The sequence below is a fragment of the Salvelinus sp. IW2-2015 genome, linkage group LG28 (genome assembly GCF_002910315.2).
Source record: "Salvelinus sp. IW2-2015 linkage group LG28, ASM291031v2, whole genome shotgun sequence".
Lineage (NCBI taxonomy): Eukaryota > Metazoa > Chordata > Actinopteri > Salmoniformes > Salmonidae > Salvelinus > Salvelinus sp. IW2-2015.
The window spans coordinates 6,484,606-6,500,670 of NC_036868.1; the positions used below are offsets into that span (position 1 = coordinate 6,484,606).

Sequence of the window (16,065 nt, forward strand, 5' to 3'; positions counted from 1 at the left end):
GGTGCTGTAGGCGACCCGCATTATCCTCTACAACAGCCTCTGTGTATAGGGTGGTACTTGTGTGGATACGTAATTAAGTTTTCCTCAATTCATTGCTACATTATGTAAACGGACCTGTCTATAGTGAGCCAGTGTTGTAGTGAGCTGTTTTATCACGTTTCAGTCTGACTTTGAATCTGTCTGTCAAAATGTCCTTGAGACCATAATGTTCCTGATCTGCTCTCTCAAGGTAACCTCGTGGGTTGTTTTGCTTGGCAGAAAATGACATCACTGGGTGTTTGTTTTTGTATTCACCGAGATGGGCTCCTTAAGTTGTTTTTGTATTCACCGAGATGGGCTCCTTAAGTTGTTTTTGTATTCACCGAGATGGGCTCCTTAAGTTGTTTTTGGCAGCCGTTGTGACTAAGGATTTAAGTCTCATTTACTTTGTGTCTTCAGGGTTGTAAAGTTTACCTTTGAGAAAACAACATAGTGCTACCGATATTTAGCTTGCAAACGAATTGGGCAGTTGAATCTAAATGGCCAGTTGATGAATCACCTTGTGGTGTTGGCCAGACATCTACTGTACATGATTTGTCCCTCAGAGAAATTAGTGATATGAAGCAGCAGGTTTCAAGGCTGACCATGCATGTTATTTTCAGTTTGGAAACAAAATGCCGGACGACTCTACACCCAGGAAAAAACAGAGGATCTCTCCCGACAAGTTGGACAGCATCATCCTGGACTGTCGGAGTGTGAGAGTAGGGACTCTTCGCAGGATGGTGTCCAAGCCTGTCAATGTAAGTACCCTGCTCCTGTACAGTCGTGGCCAAAAGTTTTGAGAATTACACAAATACTAATTTCCACAAAGTTTGCTGCTTCAGTGTCTTTAGATATTTTTGTCAGATGTTACTATGGAATACTGAAGTATAATTACAAGCATTTCATAAGTGTCAAAGGATTTTATTGACAATTACATGAAGTTGATGCAAAGAGTCAATATTTGCAGTGTTGACCCTTCTTATTCAAGACCTCTGCAATCCGCCCTGGCATGCTGTCAATTAACTTCTGGGCCACATCCTGACTGGTGGCAGCCCATTCTTGCATAATCAATGCTTGGAGTTTGTCAGAATTTGTGGGTTTTTGTTTGTCCACCTGCCTCTTGAGGATTGACCACAAGTTCTCAATGGTATTAAGGTCTGGGGAGTTTCCTGGCCATGGACCCAAAATTTCATGTTTTATTCCCCGAGCCACTTAGTTATCACTTTTGCCTTATGGCAAGGTGCTCCATCATGCTGGAAAAGGCAATGTTCGTCACCAAACTGTTCCTGGATGGTTGGAGAGGTTGCTCTTGGAGGATGTGTTGGTACCATTCTTTATTCATGGCTGTGTTCTTAGGAAAATTTGTGAGTGAGCCCACTCCCTTGGCTAAGAAGCAACCCCACACATGAATGGTCTCAGGATGCTTTACTGTTGGCATGACACAGGACTGATGGCAGCGCTCACCTTGTCTTCTCTGGACAAGCTTTTTTCCGGATGCCCCAAAAAATCGGAAAGGGGATTCATCAGAGAAAATGACTACCCCAGTCCTCAGCATTCCAATCCCTGTACCTTTTTCAGAATATCAGTCTGTCCCTGATGTTTTTCCTCGAGAGAAGTGGCTTCTTTGCTGCCCTTCTTGACACCAGGCCATCCTCAAAGTCTTCGCCTCACTCACACCTGCCTGATGCCATACCTGAGCAAGCTCTGTACTGGTGGTGCCCCGATCCCGCAACTGAATCAACTTTAGGTGGTCCTGGCGCTTGCTGGACTTTCTTGGGTGCCCTGAAGCCTTCTTCACAACAATTGAACCGTTCGATAAATGGTTGATTTAGGTGCAATCTTACTGGCAGCAATATCCTTGCCTGTGAAGCCCTTTTTGTGAAAGCAGTGATGACGGCACGTGTTTCCTTGCAGGTAACCATGCTTGACAGAGGAAGAACAATGATTCCAAGCACCACCCTCCTTTTGAAGCTTCCAGTCTGTTGTTCGAACTCAATCAGCATGACAGAGTGATCTCCAGCCTTGTCCTCGTCAACACTCACACTTGTGTTAACGAGAGAATCACAGACATGATGTCAGCTGGTCCTTTGGAGGCAGGGCTGAAATGCAGTGGAAATGTTTTATTGAGATTCAGTTAATTGGCATGGCAAAAGGGTCTTTGCAAATAATTGCAATTCTTCTGATCACTCTTCATAACATTCTGGAGTATATGCAAATTGCCATCATACAAACTGAGGCAGCAGACTTTGAAAGTTAATATTTGTGTCATTCTCAACTTTTGGTCACGACTGTACTCTCTCTGTACAGACACTTATACTTACCTAAAATCTGGCCAAAAGCAATAGCCTATCAGGGTTTTTTCCTGGATCAAAAAGGGGCTTAGGTGGTGGGCTTGGTGGTGGGCTTGGTGGTGGGCTTGGTAGGAGGCGTGGAATGAGCGCCGTCAGTGTAGCTACATTTTAGAGAACATTTTAAGAGGCCCTCATCCTGCAATTCTACACATTTTCTCCATGGAGCTGAGAGAAAATGGTGCCGTTTTAAAGCTTATTTCCTGTGATTCTACATATTCTGCCATCGAGCTGAGAGAGAATTTTACCGTTTTTAAAGCTAGTTTTCCTGCAATTCTATACATTTTCCATGAATAATGTTGTTATTTGTCTTAACCATAACAAAATGAATACTGCTAAATTAATAGTTTTTTGAATTTTCACTATTCCCTGACTGTCTAGCATACCGTCATCATTCAACCATCTCTTTGTCTTTCAGTTTACGGTCGATCACATTCATCTTGAAACTGAAGGTAGGAGACAACAAGAACGTCAGATGTCCTATAAATTTTTTCCTCTGCTCTCAAAGGACAACCTATTGTAGATAGACTAGACAGTGTTGTACAGTGTGTAGGGTTGCAAAATTACAGTACATTTCCTAAATAAATTGCTGGAATTGATCAAACTAAACAGTATGTGACATAATAGTGCTTTGTGTCCCAGGTCCTGAGGTGGATGCTCTGGAGAAGGTGTGTCTGCGTGCGTCGGAGCTCATAAGCTGTGAGTGGTGCAGCGTGAGGAAGCTGCCCGTCCTCTTCTTCCAGACCAGCCCCGAGGAATGTGTGCGGCTCCGCACCCAGCTCAAGATGACCCGAGACAAGGGAGGCCTGTGCTGGTACGACTGCGCTGGCAACGGTAAGGATTGCAGACGCTACATAGTGATGTCAATTGAACTCTGGAGATCCCATGCCAGTTGCAGTAGTCTGTACATAGTTGGATGAACAGAAACCTGTGTTTGGAGAAGCCTTTCTGTGACACGTAATTTTGTGCTAAATAAAGCAAGTCTGTTATCTCACCTTCAACAAAATGTCAAGTCTTGTTGCTTTCCGTTCTGTCCTCAGACTCTGATGAGAAGTACATCGTGTTGATCTTTGAGAACGGGCTGTCGTTGCACCAGCAGACGGTTCTAGAGGAGATTCTACAAGAGATCGGCCGAGCCAACAACCTCAATGAGTTCCCCACCAAATTGTCGTTTGATGAAGCTAACATCAGATTGGTCAACTACAACAAAGCAACTAAAGAAAAGGTGGGCCTGCTTATTCCCTGTTTCTGGGAATCTTCCAACTGGGATTTCTGGAGAACTTGGGAATTTTGGAAAAGTTGTTGGAATTGATCAAACTTAACAGTATGTGACGTAATAGGGCTGTGTGTCTCAGGTCCTGAAGATTAGCATCTTAGAGCCTTTTGAGACTAGCTACCAAAATATATGTTGCTGGTTTTGCTTTTCTTAGACATCAGATTTTCAATAAATCCCATGACAAATATATTTTGGTTACATCCCTTTCTTGTAGGTAAACAACAAAAACAACAGCACTAAAACCAACACACCGGCTCCAATGGTGCGAACGCGCATGGCTACACGACAGCAGAACAGTTTGTTCTTTGATGATGAAGACGATGACATGGCTGAGCTCCAACCCACCTTCACTGGACCAATCATAAAGTACAAGGGTTATCTATCTCCTACTCCTGGGTCATGTTCATTAGGCACCAAACAGAAGAAAATTGACTGAAACAGGGAGGGACTATCTGAAACTTGTCCAATAAGAAACACTTGTTTTCTGTTGCAAACGATTTTGCTTCGTTGTACCCTAATGAATACAACCCTGTCATCTTAAGCACAATTCTGTGTTTGTTTGTTACTGATGGTTTAATCATTGGATGGTTGTGTTGTAGGTTGATGGTGTACCCACCTCCTCCAGCCAAGGGGGGCATATCGGTGACTAACGAAGACCTTCACTGCCTTAATGATGGAGAATTCCTAAACGACGTCATCATAGACTTTTATTTAAAGTTGGTGTAATTTGCTTTCCATTGTCTTATTTTCCATTGTAAATTTTCCATTGTCTATTTTCCATTGTCTTTAAAGTCACATTCTCTGTTTGATATTCAATCGAAGCAGTGCTTGCTTTTGTTGCATATAAGGGACATTGACCAACCTCACAGGGACTGTGGATTGACTGTTTTCTGTGTGTGTGTATCTTCCCTTTACTTAGATATTTAGTTTTGGAGAAGTTGAAAAAAGAAGACTCACAAAGGAGTCATGTGTTTAGCTCATTCTTTTACAAGAGACTCAACCAGAAAGAGAGGAGAATCCTCCCAGACACCACGAACCTACCGTGAGTCTCCTCTTCTCTGCCCAGTGATATGAGGGGCAACACATTTCACACCGAATTTAGTTATGACAGGACAGAAGCTGAAGTGCTGGAGTCTGGTTTAGTGATAGCTCTGCTGACTCCGGACCACACATCCGCTGGGTACTGCGTTTCGATGCCCACCTTGGCCCTTCCTGTCCACTCAGTCTTCCTCTCTACATTTCGACTATGACTATTATTGTCCATAAAATAAAAATACCAACGACTTAAAAAAACAAACATGTTACTTCTTTGCTGGTTATCAGGATGCAGAAGAGGAAGCACAACAGGGTGAAGACATGGACCAGACATGTAGACCTGTTCCAAAAGGACTTCATCTTTGTGCCCATCAATGAGTCGTAAGTTACTGTCTCTCTAAATATCACTGACTGCTTCCCAAATGACACCCTATTCGCCATATAGTGCACACATTTTTATATAGTGCACCACTTTACAAAAGTAGTGCGCTTTATAGGGCTCTGGTTAAAATAAGTTCACTATTTAGGATGCACAATCTATCCAAATGGAATTCCATTCGTCTCAAAGAGATACTTTGGGATTTTGGCAATGAAGTCATGGATACCATTTTTATGTCTCTGCATCCAGTATGAAGGAAGTTGGAGGTAGTTTCACAAGCCAATGCTAACTACAGTCCATTCTGAAAGTATTCACACCCCTTGACTTTCCACATTTTGTTACGTTACAGCCTTATTCTAAAATTGATTCAATCTACACACAATACCCCATAATGACGAAGCGAAAATAGGTTTTTAGAAATGTTTGCAAATGTATAACAAAAAACAGATTGGGATAAACAGATATCAAGGTATATCTGGAACAGTAAGAGACCAATAATTAGATATACAATATTACAATTACCAAAGAACTTGGTCTTACCAAACCTGAAATATTATTTTGTGTCAGCCCAATTGAGACCTCTGGTGTGTTGGTGCAATTCAGAATACGAATCCAAATGGAAAGACATGGAGACTACTTTGACAGAGATACCCATACAGTCAGTTTTGGGAAATAAAGACATGGTAATAGAAATATACTGTAGACAAAATCAGTGGATTAATTTCTCTCTGGAGACATGGTTTAGGGTAGTTAAGCAAAATAATTTAGACAGAGATCAAACTGCTGAGTTGGCCTGCATACGACCCCAGCTTCATCCCTGCAACTCAGGACAGCAGATTTAAACAATGGACGCAGAAAGGCATCCCATCATTCAGTACAATTATGAGGACCTAGATAACTTCCAGGACCTAAGTAAAAAAAACATGGCTTGGATAAGCAAGATTTTTACAGATGCCTACAAGTTCGACACTATTTCTTGAGGGAGATAAAAGTGATTGAGCCACGAGCACCTCAAAAATGAATCCAAGTATTCACTAACGCATACAACTTGGGGAGTAACAAAAAAGCTATTTCAAATCTCTACTTGGGTATTCAAACCTCAAAGAAACATTCTACAAACTATATTAAAAAGAAATGGGAGGAGGAACTTAACATTGAAATAACTGATGAAACATGGTTGAACATATTAGAGACTCAACAAAGCTCCACCAACTCAAGAACATGGAGAGAATTCTGTTGGAAGAATGTTATACGTTTCTTCATAACACCTAAACTGAAATCAAAACAGACTGGCTCACCACACCCTTGTTGGAGAGAACGCGGTCTATTGAGGGCGGACCACTCTCATATCTTTTGGACTTGCCCCGCAATCGAAACTTACTGGGGAGAAATAAGATCTAACATTGGAAAAATAATGGGATTTGACATAGAACAAACATTAATTTATTTGTACTTGGGTGAAATACCTGATAACTTAGACAATAGAGTCAAGTACCTGTTGAAGGCCCTACTGGCAGCCAGTAAAAAGGCTATCACTAGGAAATGGCTACAAAAAGACCCTCCCACAGTGACACAATGGATAGATATTGTAGAAGAAATACACCACATGGAGCATATGACCTTTGCTTTAAGAACTCAAGAGGAGAGAGGTCAAGAATACTGGGAAAAATGGGTTTCGTACTTGGAAAAGGTCTAATTCAAAGATGTTAATGTAACTAATATGATGAAGCTGTGATGTGCACTGTAACTGCCAGATCTTTTTTGTTGTTCTTTTACTTTACTTTATTTGTACTTTCTTTGTGTTCCTCAATAAAAACAAAGTACAGAGAAAAAAACAACAACAGATACCTTATTTATGTAAGTGTTCAGACCCTTTGCTAAGAGACTCGACATTGAGCTCCGGTGCATCCGGTTTCCATTGATCATCCTTTATATGTTTCTACAACTTGGAGTGCACCTGTGGTTAATTCAACTGATTGGATATGATTTGGAAAGGCACACACCTGTTCTATATAAGGTCCCACAGTTGACAGTGCATGTCAGAGCAACAACCAAGCCATGAGGTCGAGGGAATTGTCCGTAGAGCTCCAAGACAGGATTGTGTTGGCACAGATCTGGGGAAGGGTACCAAAACATTTCTGGAGCATTGAAGATCCCCAAGAACACAGTGGCCTCCATCATGCTTAAATGGAAGAAGTTTGGAACCACCAAGACTCTTCCTCGAGCTGGTTGCCCGGCCAAACTGAGCAATCGGGGGAGAAGGACATTGGTCAGGGAGGTGACCAAGAACCCGATGGTCACTCTGATAGAGCTCCAGAGTTCCTCTGTGGAGATGGGAGAACCTTCCAGAAGGACAACCATCTCTGCAGCATGCCACCAATCAGGCCTTTATGGCAGAGTTGCCAGACGGAAGCCACTCTTCAGTAAAAGGCACATGACAGCCCGTTTGGAGTTGTCCGAAAAGGCACCTAAAGGACTTTCATACCATGAGAAACAAGATTGAACTCTTTGGCCTGCATGCCAAGCGTCGTGTCTGGAGGAAACTTTGCACCATCCCTATGGTGAAGCATGCTGGTGGCAGCATCATGCTGTGGGGATCCTTAAGCGCCAGGGACTGGGAGACTAGTCAGGATCGAGGGAAAGATGTAAACAGAGATCCTTAATGAAAACCTGCTCTAGAGCGCTCAGGACTTCAGACTGGGGTGAAGATTTCCCTTCCAACAGGACAATGACCCTAAGCACACAGCCAAGACAACGCAGGAGTGGCTTCGGAACAAGTCTGTGAATGTCCTTGAGTGGCCCAGCCAGAGCCCAGACTTGAACCCGATCTAACATCTCTGGAGAGACTTGAAAATCTCTGTGCAGCGATGCTCCCCATCCAGCCTGACAGAGCTTGAGAGGATCTGCAGAGAAGAATGGGAGAAACTCCCCAAATACAGGCATGCCAAGCTTGTAGTGTCATACCCAAGAAGACTCGAAGCTGTAATCGCTGCCAAAGGTGCTTCAACAAAGTACTGAGTAAAGGGTCTGAATACTTATGTAAATGTGATATTTCATTTTTTTTGTATACATTTGCAAACATTTCTAAAAACCTGTTTTTGTTTAGTCATTATGGGGTATTATGTGTAGATTGATGGGGGGGAAACAATTTTAATCCATTTTAGAATAAGGCTGTAACGTTAGAAAATGTGGACAAAGTCAAGAGGTCGGAATACTTTCCGAATGCACTGTAGTGTTTGCGCAATGATGGAAGTCTATGGTATCTACTAGCATGCTAGCAACTTCCTTCAATCTGCACGCAGAGATATAGTTAATTTGACGCTGGGGAAGTAGATGAATGGCTTCATTTCCAAAAACCTGAAGTATCCCTTTAAGCATTTACGTGACGTGCAGTGATGAAAGCAAACACATTTGTTATTTTATATCAGTATAAGATGCAATGTAAGACACAGATGGTAAACCTAATTCTCTTTCTTAACCAAACCCATTGGTCTCTCTATGTTTCAGAGCCCACTGGTACTTGGCAGTGATCTGCTTCCCAGGGATGCAGGGCCCTCAGTTTGAGCCCAACCCTTTGTGCCAGGCCCCAGGGCTATCACAGACACAGTCAGCCCCCCAGGGCAGGCCTCCTGACCACTGCCGGCCACTCTCCCCAGAGTCAGACTACTGTGAGCCCCCAGGCAGAGAGGAACCTTTGGCCCCCTCAGAGAAGCTGTCCCTCAGTGCAACAGAGGACTCCTCGGAAGGACACTCCCACAGCGAGCAGCCAAAGGGAGCGTCCATCTGTCCCAATGGGGGCCAAGTGCCTCCCAAGACCTCTTTAGAAAGGGTGAATGGGCTGGTCAATGCTCAGCCACAGTACACAGGTGACCCACAGACAATGTCTCTACTTGGAAGTAGCATTTCATTGCACTGTGTACAGTACACTGTATCCTGTGCATATGGCAAATATACTTTGTCTTAGAAGCTGTGTGGAAATTGATGGATGAAGAGTCAGTTATCTCACTGGCTTTTAATCATGTTTTGCAGATGGCTTGCACAGAATCAGTTTGTGTTACAGATCAGGTAGTGGCAATGGTGATGACACAGATACCTTTTCTGATGACCAAAGCTCCTGTCAGGTAATGGGGGAATTTGCTATTCTGTTGGTGACATTTGTATTTATTATGAAACTCCAGTTGTTCCTGCCAATGCAGCAGCTACTCTTCCTGGGGTCCAGCAAAATGAAGGCAGTTTATACAATTTCAAAGATATTACAACCCATTCACAGATTTCACAACACACTGTGCCCACGGTTTTAAATAAAATGTTACTGCTTGCATCAGTTACTTGATGTGGTATAGAGTTCCATGTAGTCATGGCTCTATGTAGAACTGTGCGCCTCCCATAGTCTGTTCTGGACTTGGGGATTGTGAAGAGATGTCTTGTGGGGCATGCATGGGTGTCCTACGCCTGTAGTTTAAACAGACAGCTTGGTGCATTCAACATGTCGACACCTCTCATAAATACAAGTATCGATGAAGTCAATCCCTCCTCCACTTTGAGCCAGGAGAGATTGACATATTATTAATATTAGCTCTCTCTGTACATCCAAGGGCCAGCCGTGCTGCCCTGTTCTGAGCCAATTGCAATTTTCCTGAGTCCTTTTTTGTGGCACCTGACCACACGACTGAACAGTAGTCCAGGTGCGACAAAACTAGGGCCTGTAGGACCTGCCTTGTTGATAGTGCTGTTAAGAAGGTAGTGCAGCGCTTTATTATGGACTTCTCCCCATCTTAGCTACTTTTGTGTCAATATGTTTTGACCATGACAGTTTACAATCCAGAGTAACTTCAAGCAGTTTAGTCACCTCAACTTGCTCAATTTCCACATTATTTATTACAATATTTAGTTTGAGGTTTAGTGAATGATTTGTCCCAAATACAATGCTTATATATATATTTTTTATATTTAGGACTAACTTATTCCTTGCCACCCACTCTGAAACTAACTGCAGCTCTTTGTTAGGGGGTTGCAGTCACTTCAGTCGCTGTAGTAGCTGACATGTATAGTGTGGAGTCATCCGCATACATAGACACACTGGCTTTACTCAATGCCAGTGGCATGTCATTAGTAAAAATTGAAAAAAGTAAGGGGCCTAGACAGCTGCCCTGGAGAATTCCTGATTATGTTGGAGAGGCTTCCATTTAAAGAACTCCCTCTGTGTTCTGTTAGACAGGTAACTCTTTATCCACAATGTACAGTTGAAGTCGGAAGTTTACATACACCTTAGCCAAATACATTTATACTCAGTTTTTCACAATTCCTGACATTTAATCCTAGAACAAATTCCCTGTTTTAGGTGCGTTAGGATCACCACTTTATTTTAAGAATGTGAAATGTCAGAATAATAGTAGAAAGAATTAATTATTTCCGCTTTTATTTCATCACATTCCCAGTGGGTCAGAAGTTTACATACACTCAATTAGTATTTTGTAGCATTGCCTATAAATTGTTTAACTTAGGTCAAATGTTTTAGGTAGCCTTCCACAAGCTTCCCACAATAAATTGGGGGAATTTTGTCCCATTCCTCCTGACAGAGCTGATGTAACGGAGTCAGGTTTGTAGGCCTCCTTGCTCGCACACGCTTTTTCAGTTCTGCCCACAAATTTTCTATAGGATTGAGGTCAGGGCTTTGTGATGGCCACTCCAATACCTTGACTTTGTTGTCCTTGCGGCATTTTTCCACAACTTTGGAAGTATGCTTTGGGTCATTGTCCATTTGGAAGACCCATTTTTTTTTTATTTACCGTTATTTTACCAGGTAAGTTGACTGAGAACACGTTCTCATTTGCAGCAACGACCTGGGGAATAGTTACAGGGGAGAGGAGGGGGATGAATGAGCCAATTGTAAACTGGGGATTATTAGGTGACCGTGATGGTTGAGGGCCAGATTGGGAATTTAGCCAGGACACCGGGGTTAACACCCCTACTCTTACGATAAGTGCCATGGGATCTTTAATGACCTCAGAGAGTCAGGACACCCGTTTAACGTCCCATCCGAAAGACGGCACCCTACACAGAGCAGTGTCCCCAATCACTGCCCTGGGGCATTGGGATCTTTGTTTAGACCAGAGGAAAGAGTGCCTCCTACTGGCCCTCCAACACCACTTCCAGCAGCACCTGGTCTCCCATCCAGGGACTGACCAGGACCAACCCTGCTTAGCTTCAGAAGCAAGCCAGCAGTGGTATGCAGGGTGGTATGCTGCTGGCATTTGCGACCAAGCTTTAACTTCCTGACTGATGTCTTGAGATGTTGCTTCAATATATCCACATAATTTTCCTGCCTCATGATGCCATCTATTTTGTGAAGTGCTCCAGTCTCTCCTACAGCAAAAAGTACGATCTTTGTTCCCTTGTGCAGTTGCAAACCGTAGTCTGGCTTTTTTATGGCGGTTTTGGAGCAGTGGCTTCTTCCTTGCTGAGCGGCCTTTTAGGTTATGTCGATATAGGACTCGTTTTACTGTGGATATAGATACTATTGTACCGGTTTCCTCCAGCATCTTCACAAGGTCCTTTGCTGTTTTTCTGGGATTGATTTGCACTTTTCGCACCAAAGTATGTTCATCTCTAGGAGACAGAACGTGTCTCCTTCCTGAGTGGCATGACGTCTGCGTGGGTCCATGGTGTTTATACTTGCGTACTATTGTTTGTACAGATGAACGTGGTACCTTCAGGCGTTTGGAGATTGCTCCCAAAGATAAACCAGACTTGTGGAGGTCTACAATTTTTGGCTGATTTCTTTTGATTTTCCCATGATGTCAAACAAGGAAGCACTGAGTTTGAAGGTAGACCTTGAAATACATCCACAGGTACACCTCCAATTGACTCAAATTATGTCAATTAGCCTATCAGAAGCTTCTAAAGCCATGACATCATTTTCTGGATTTTCTTAAGCTGTTTAAAGGCAGTCAACTTAGTGTATGTAATCTTCTGACCCACTGGAATTGTGATACAGTGCAATAATCTGTCTGTAAACAATTGTTGGAAAAATTACTTGTGTCATGCACAAAGTAGATGTCCTAACCGACTTGCCAAAACTATAGTTTGTTAACAAGAAATTTGTGGAGTGGTTGAAAAACAAGTTTTAATTACTCCAAGCTAAGTGTATGTTAACTTTCGACTTCAACTGTAGCAGAGAGTGTTAAGCCATAACACATATGTATTTCCAGCAGCAGACTATGATCGATAATGTCAAAAGCCGCACTGAAGTCTAACAAAACAGCACCCACAATCTTTTTATCATCAATTTCTCTCACCCAATCATCAGTCATTTGTGTGAGTGCTGTGCTTGTTGAATGTCCTTCCCTATAAGCATGCGAAATGTTTGTTGTCAATTTGTTTACTGTAAAATAACATTATCTGATGATTTGCAGATTAAGTTAAATGAATGTTGTGTAACTTTGTTTAGTTCTTTTTTTTTGTCTAGGATGAGTGCAGTGAGGACGGTGCACTTGCTGAAGACCTGGAACCCCCTGAGAGCTCAGAGTGGACATCAAAACCCACCGTCTGTAAACAGTGAGTAGGAAAGGATGTTCTACCATTTTTGTGGCAGTAGAGGATGCTATTGCTTTCCTTCTGACACCTTTGTGGATAGTGTCATTTGAGGTTAATGGCCATGAATATTTACCTAAAAATTACAATGTTTTAGGCCTTTTCTAAGTGATTTGTTTGTTTTCTCAGACCTTGTATTCTCATCATGGACTCGTTACGTGGCCCTGCCAGATCTTCTGTCATTAAAACATTACGAGAGTAAGTCAATGCTTTAATACTGTTCTGAATATTGTAGATTTAGTTTGCCTAATTAGCACACAAAAGCAAACCTTCCCAAGCCATTTATATTTGGTTTGTGTGTGTGTGTAACTGCAGGTACCTGGAGGTGGAGTGGGAGGTGAGGAAAGGAAGTCGGAGGAGTTTTGGGAGGGACCAGACAAAGGGTTCTAGCCCACATGTGCCTCAGCAGGACAACTTCAGCGACTGTGGAGTCTACATTCTGCAGTATGTGGAGAGCTTCTTCGAGGTGAGAGTATAATCTGGAGCGACACAACCAGTGTACACACACACACCAATGCAGTGTACTGTAACTGAGACACCTGGAGCCATATAATGAGATGTAGGCCATTAACACAGTGTTGCTGGGTCATTTTAAATTGCCAATGTTTTCAGAATGTATTTAGTGACGCAATTACTTGTAGCAGACTCACCTTACCATTGATCCTGGTAGGATAAATAGTTGTACAGTGCATTCGGAAAGTATTCAGACCCCTTGACTTTTTCCACATTGTTATGTTAGACTTATTCTAAAAGATAACATTTGTTTTTTCCCCCTCATCAATTTACACAATAACCCATAATGACAAAGCAAAAACAGGTTTTTCATTTTTTTAGCAAATATATCAAAAATAAAAAACTGACATTTACATATGTTTTCAGACCCTTTACTCAGTACTTTGAAGCACTTTTGGCAGTGGTTACAGCCTCGAGTCTTCTTGGATATGACGCTACAAGCTTGGTACACCTGTATTTGGGGTGTTTCTCCTATTCTTCTCTGCAGATCCTCTCAAGCTCTGTCAGGTTGGATGGGGAGTGTCGCTGCACAGCTATTTTCAGGTCTCTCCAGAGATGTTCGATCGGGTTCAAGTCCGGGCACTGGCTGGGCCACTCAAGGACATTCAGAGACTTGTTCCGAAGCCACTTCTGCATTGTGTGCTTAGGATCATTGTCCTGCTGGAAGGTTAACCTTCGCCCCAGTCTGAGATCCTCAGTGTTCTGGAGCAGGTTTTCATCAAGGATCTCTCTGTACTTTGCTCCACTCATCTTTCCCTCGATCCTGACTTGTCTCCCAGTCGCTGCTGCTGAAAACCTCCCTGACCAAGGCTCTTCTCCCCTGATTGCTCAGTTTGGCTGTGCGTCCAGCTCTAGGAATAGTCTTGGTGGTTCCAAACTTCTTCCATTTAAGAATGATGAAGGCCACTGTGTTCTTGGGGACCTTCAATGCTGTAGAAATGTTTTTGTACCTTCAGATCTGTGCCTCGACACAATCCTGTCTTGGAGCTCTACGGACAATTCCTTCGACCTTATGACTTGGTTTTTGCTCTGACATGCACTGGCAACTTTGGGACCTTATATAGACAGGTGTGTGCCTTTCCATATGTCCAATCAGTTGAATTTACCACAGGTGCCTCCAAGTTGTAGAAACATCTCATGGATGATCAATGGAAATAGGATGCACCTGGGACTCGAAATTGAGCTCATCGCAAAGGGTCTGAATACTTATGTAAATAAGGTATTTTTATTTTTAATACATTATCAAACATTTCAAACAATTATGGGGTATTGTGTGTAGATCGATCAGTCTAATTTAAAAAAAAAAAGGCTGTAACGTAACTAAATGTTGAAAAAGGGAAGGGGTCTGAATACTTTTCGAATGCACTGTATATTGAATTTAACTGAATTACCTGCAGTGGTTGTTAATCAATTGAGCAATTGCATGAACCAGGGCTTTAGACTATTGATTTGGAAGCTTCATTTCTACCTTGCACCACTCTGAAAATAGGACTTCGGCCTGAATCCAAAATAATTATGATTTTGGGCCCCCATTCAGAATCCACTTACCAGCTTTCATCTCCCGGTGAACCTGGAGGAATGGTTCCCGCAGCAACGGATGAAGACGAAACGCGAAGAGATCAAGGAGCTCATCTTAAATATCCAAGCCCAACAGGAGATGGAGGCGGGCCAGGGCTCAGCCAAAGGCTCCCCTGGAGAACAGGAGGTGGGAGAAGAGGATACAGGGGAAGGTGTAGAGATTCAGAACCTGCCTGTCAGCCCCTGAGGTGCACTGTCTAGTCCGACACTGCTACCTACTTACCTCCTTTACTTTGACATGATGGTCCTATCTATCGGGTGGGTCTCCCGCTGCCTGGCAAAGCCTTGGAGGTCTGCCTGCCTGCTGCCGGGGCCAAGCCTGGATGGAGGTCTGCCTGCCTGCTGCCTTGGCCAAGCCTGGATGGGGATCTGGAGGTATGCCTGCCTGCTGCCGGGCCCAGACTGGATGGAGGTCTGCCTGCCTGCTGCCAGGGCCAAGCCTGGTTGTACACTGCTGGATTACTCTCCATCTCCATTATTTCTTAACTGCCATATTCCTTCCATTGACAACAAAACAAAACATTTTAAATTTGTATTGAATAAAACATGTATATATTCTGGAAGTTTTTTGCTGCCTTTGTAATTGATTGTTTTTGATGCCGTGCTCTACATGAAGATCATCATCCATAGGTTAGTTATGTTTTCTTCATAAATGTTATTTTTCGGTAGGATCTGTGTAGAATATACCGTTGTGCTGCTCTCGCATCGTGTTTATGCTTTCGACTGAGACTGAACTGGCAGTTATTTGTAATTTATATCCATACCTCTCATTAATGGGGCGGTAGGTAGCCTAGTGGTTAGAGCATTGAACTAGTATAACGAGATATTGAACCTGGGATGACATCATCTCATGTATTCTATAACAGTAACTGTCAAATATTTTACTAGGGAAAAGGTGCACCCAATTCAGAATGTTTTATGCAGGGAAAAATACTGGCATACAGTATGTTATAAAAGGCAAGTGATGTGCTCGTGTCTGTGTTTAATGCTCAAGATCCATCCACTCTGGTAGTAGGGATTTAACAAGCACTGGCTAAATTATTTATTTTAACTTTATTTAACTAGACAAGTCAGTTAAGAACAAATTCTTATTTTCAATGACGGCCTAGGAACAGTGGGTTAGCTGCCTTGTTCAGGGGCAGAACGACATATTTTTTTACCTTGTCAGCTCGGGGATTCGATCTTGCAACCTTTCGGTTATTAGTGCATTTTGCCTAGTTGCTTCATCTGGTCACCTGGGGTGGATGGGATGTAAAGTAGGTCCTCCAGAGAGCTGCTTGTCTTCCATTGTTTGAACAAATAACTGCTATTATGATCTATCA

At 42.8% G+C, this 16,065-nt stretch overlaps 1 protein-coding gene across 4 annotated transcripts in view; it reads left to right on the plus strand.

The window, feature by feature from the left end:
- Positions 1-15,306, plus strand: part of LOC111954571 (sentrin-specific protease 6) — a 36,470-nt gene extending 21,164 nt beyond the window's left edge. For all 4 annotated transcript variants that reach the window (XM_023974412.2, XM_023974414.2, XM_023974416.2 and 1 more), the window contains 14 exons: positions 642-779; positions 2,788-2,821; positions 3,012-3,203; positions 3,410-3,594; positions 3,860-4,011; positions 4,245-4,361; positions 4,565-4,687; positions 4,969-5,061; positions 8,567-8,925; positions 9,089-9,180; positions 12,528-12,616; positions 12,782-12,850; positions 12,968-13,118; positions 14,703-15,306. In XM_023974412.2, coding sequence (XP_023830180.1) covers positions 642-779; positions 2,788-2,821; positions 3,012-3,203; positions 3,410-3,594; positions 3,860-4,011; positions 4,245-4,361; positions 4,565-4,687; positions 4,969-5,061; positions 8,567-8,925; positions 9,089-9,180; positions 12,528-12,616; positions 12,782-12,850; positions 12,968-13,118; positions 14,703-14,930 — 2,022 coding nt within the window. In that variant the 3' untranslated portion in view covers positions 14,931-15,306. The remainder of the gene's footprint in view (positions 1-641; positions 780-2,787; positions 2,822-3,011; positions 3,204-3,409; positions 3,595-3,859; positions 4,012-4,244; positions 4,362-4,564; positions 4,688-4,968; positions 5,062-8,566; positions 8,926-9,088; positions 9,181-12,527; positions 12,617-12,781; positions 12,851-12,967; positions 13,119-14,702) is intronic.
- The last annotated feature ends 759 nt before the right edge of the window (positions 15,307-16,065 follow it).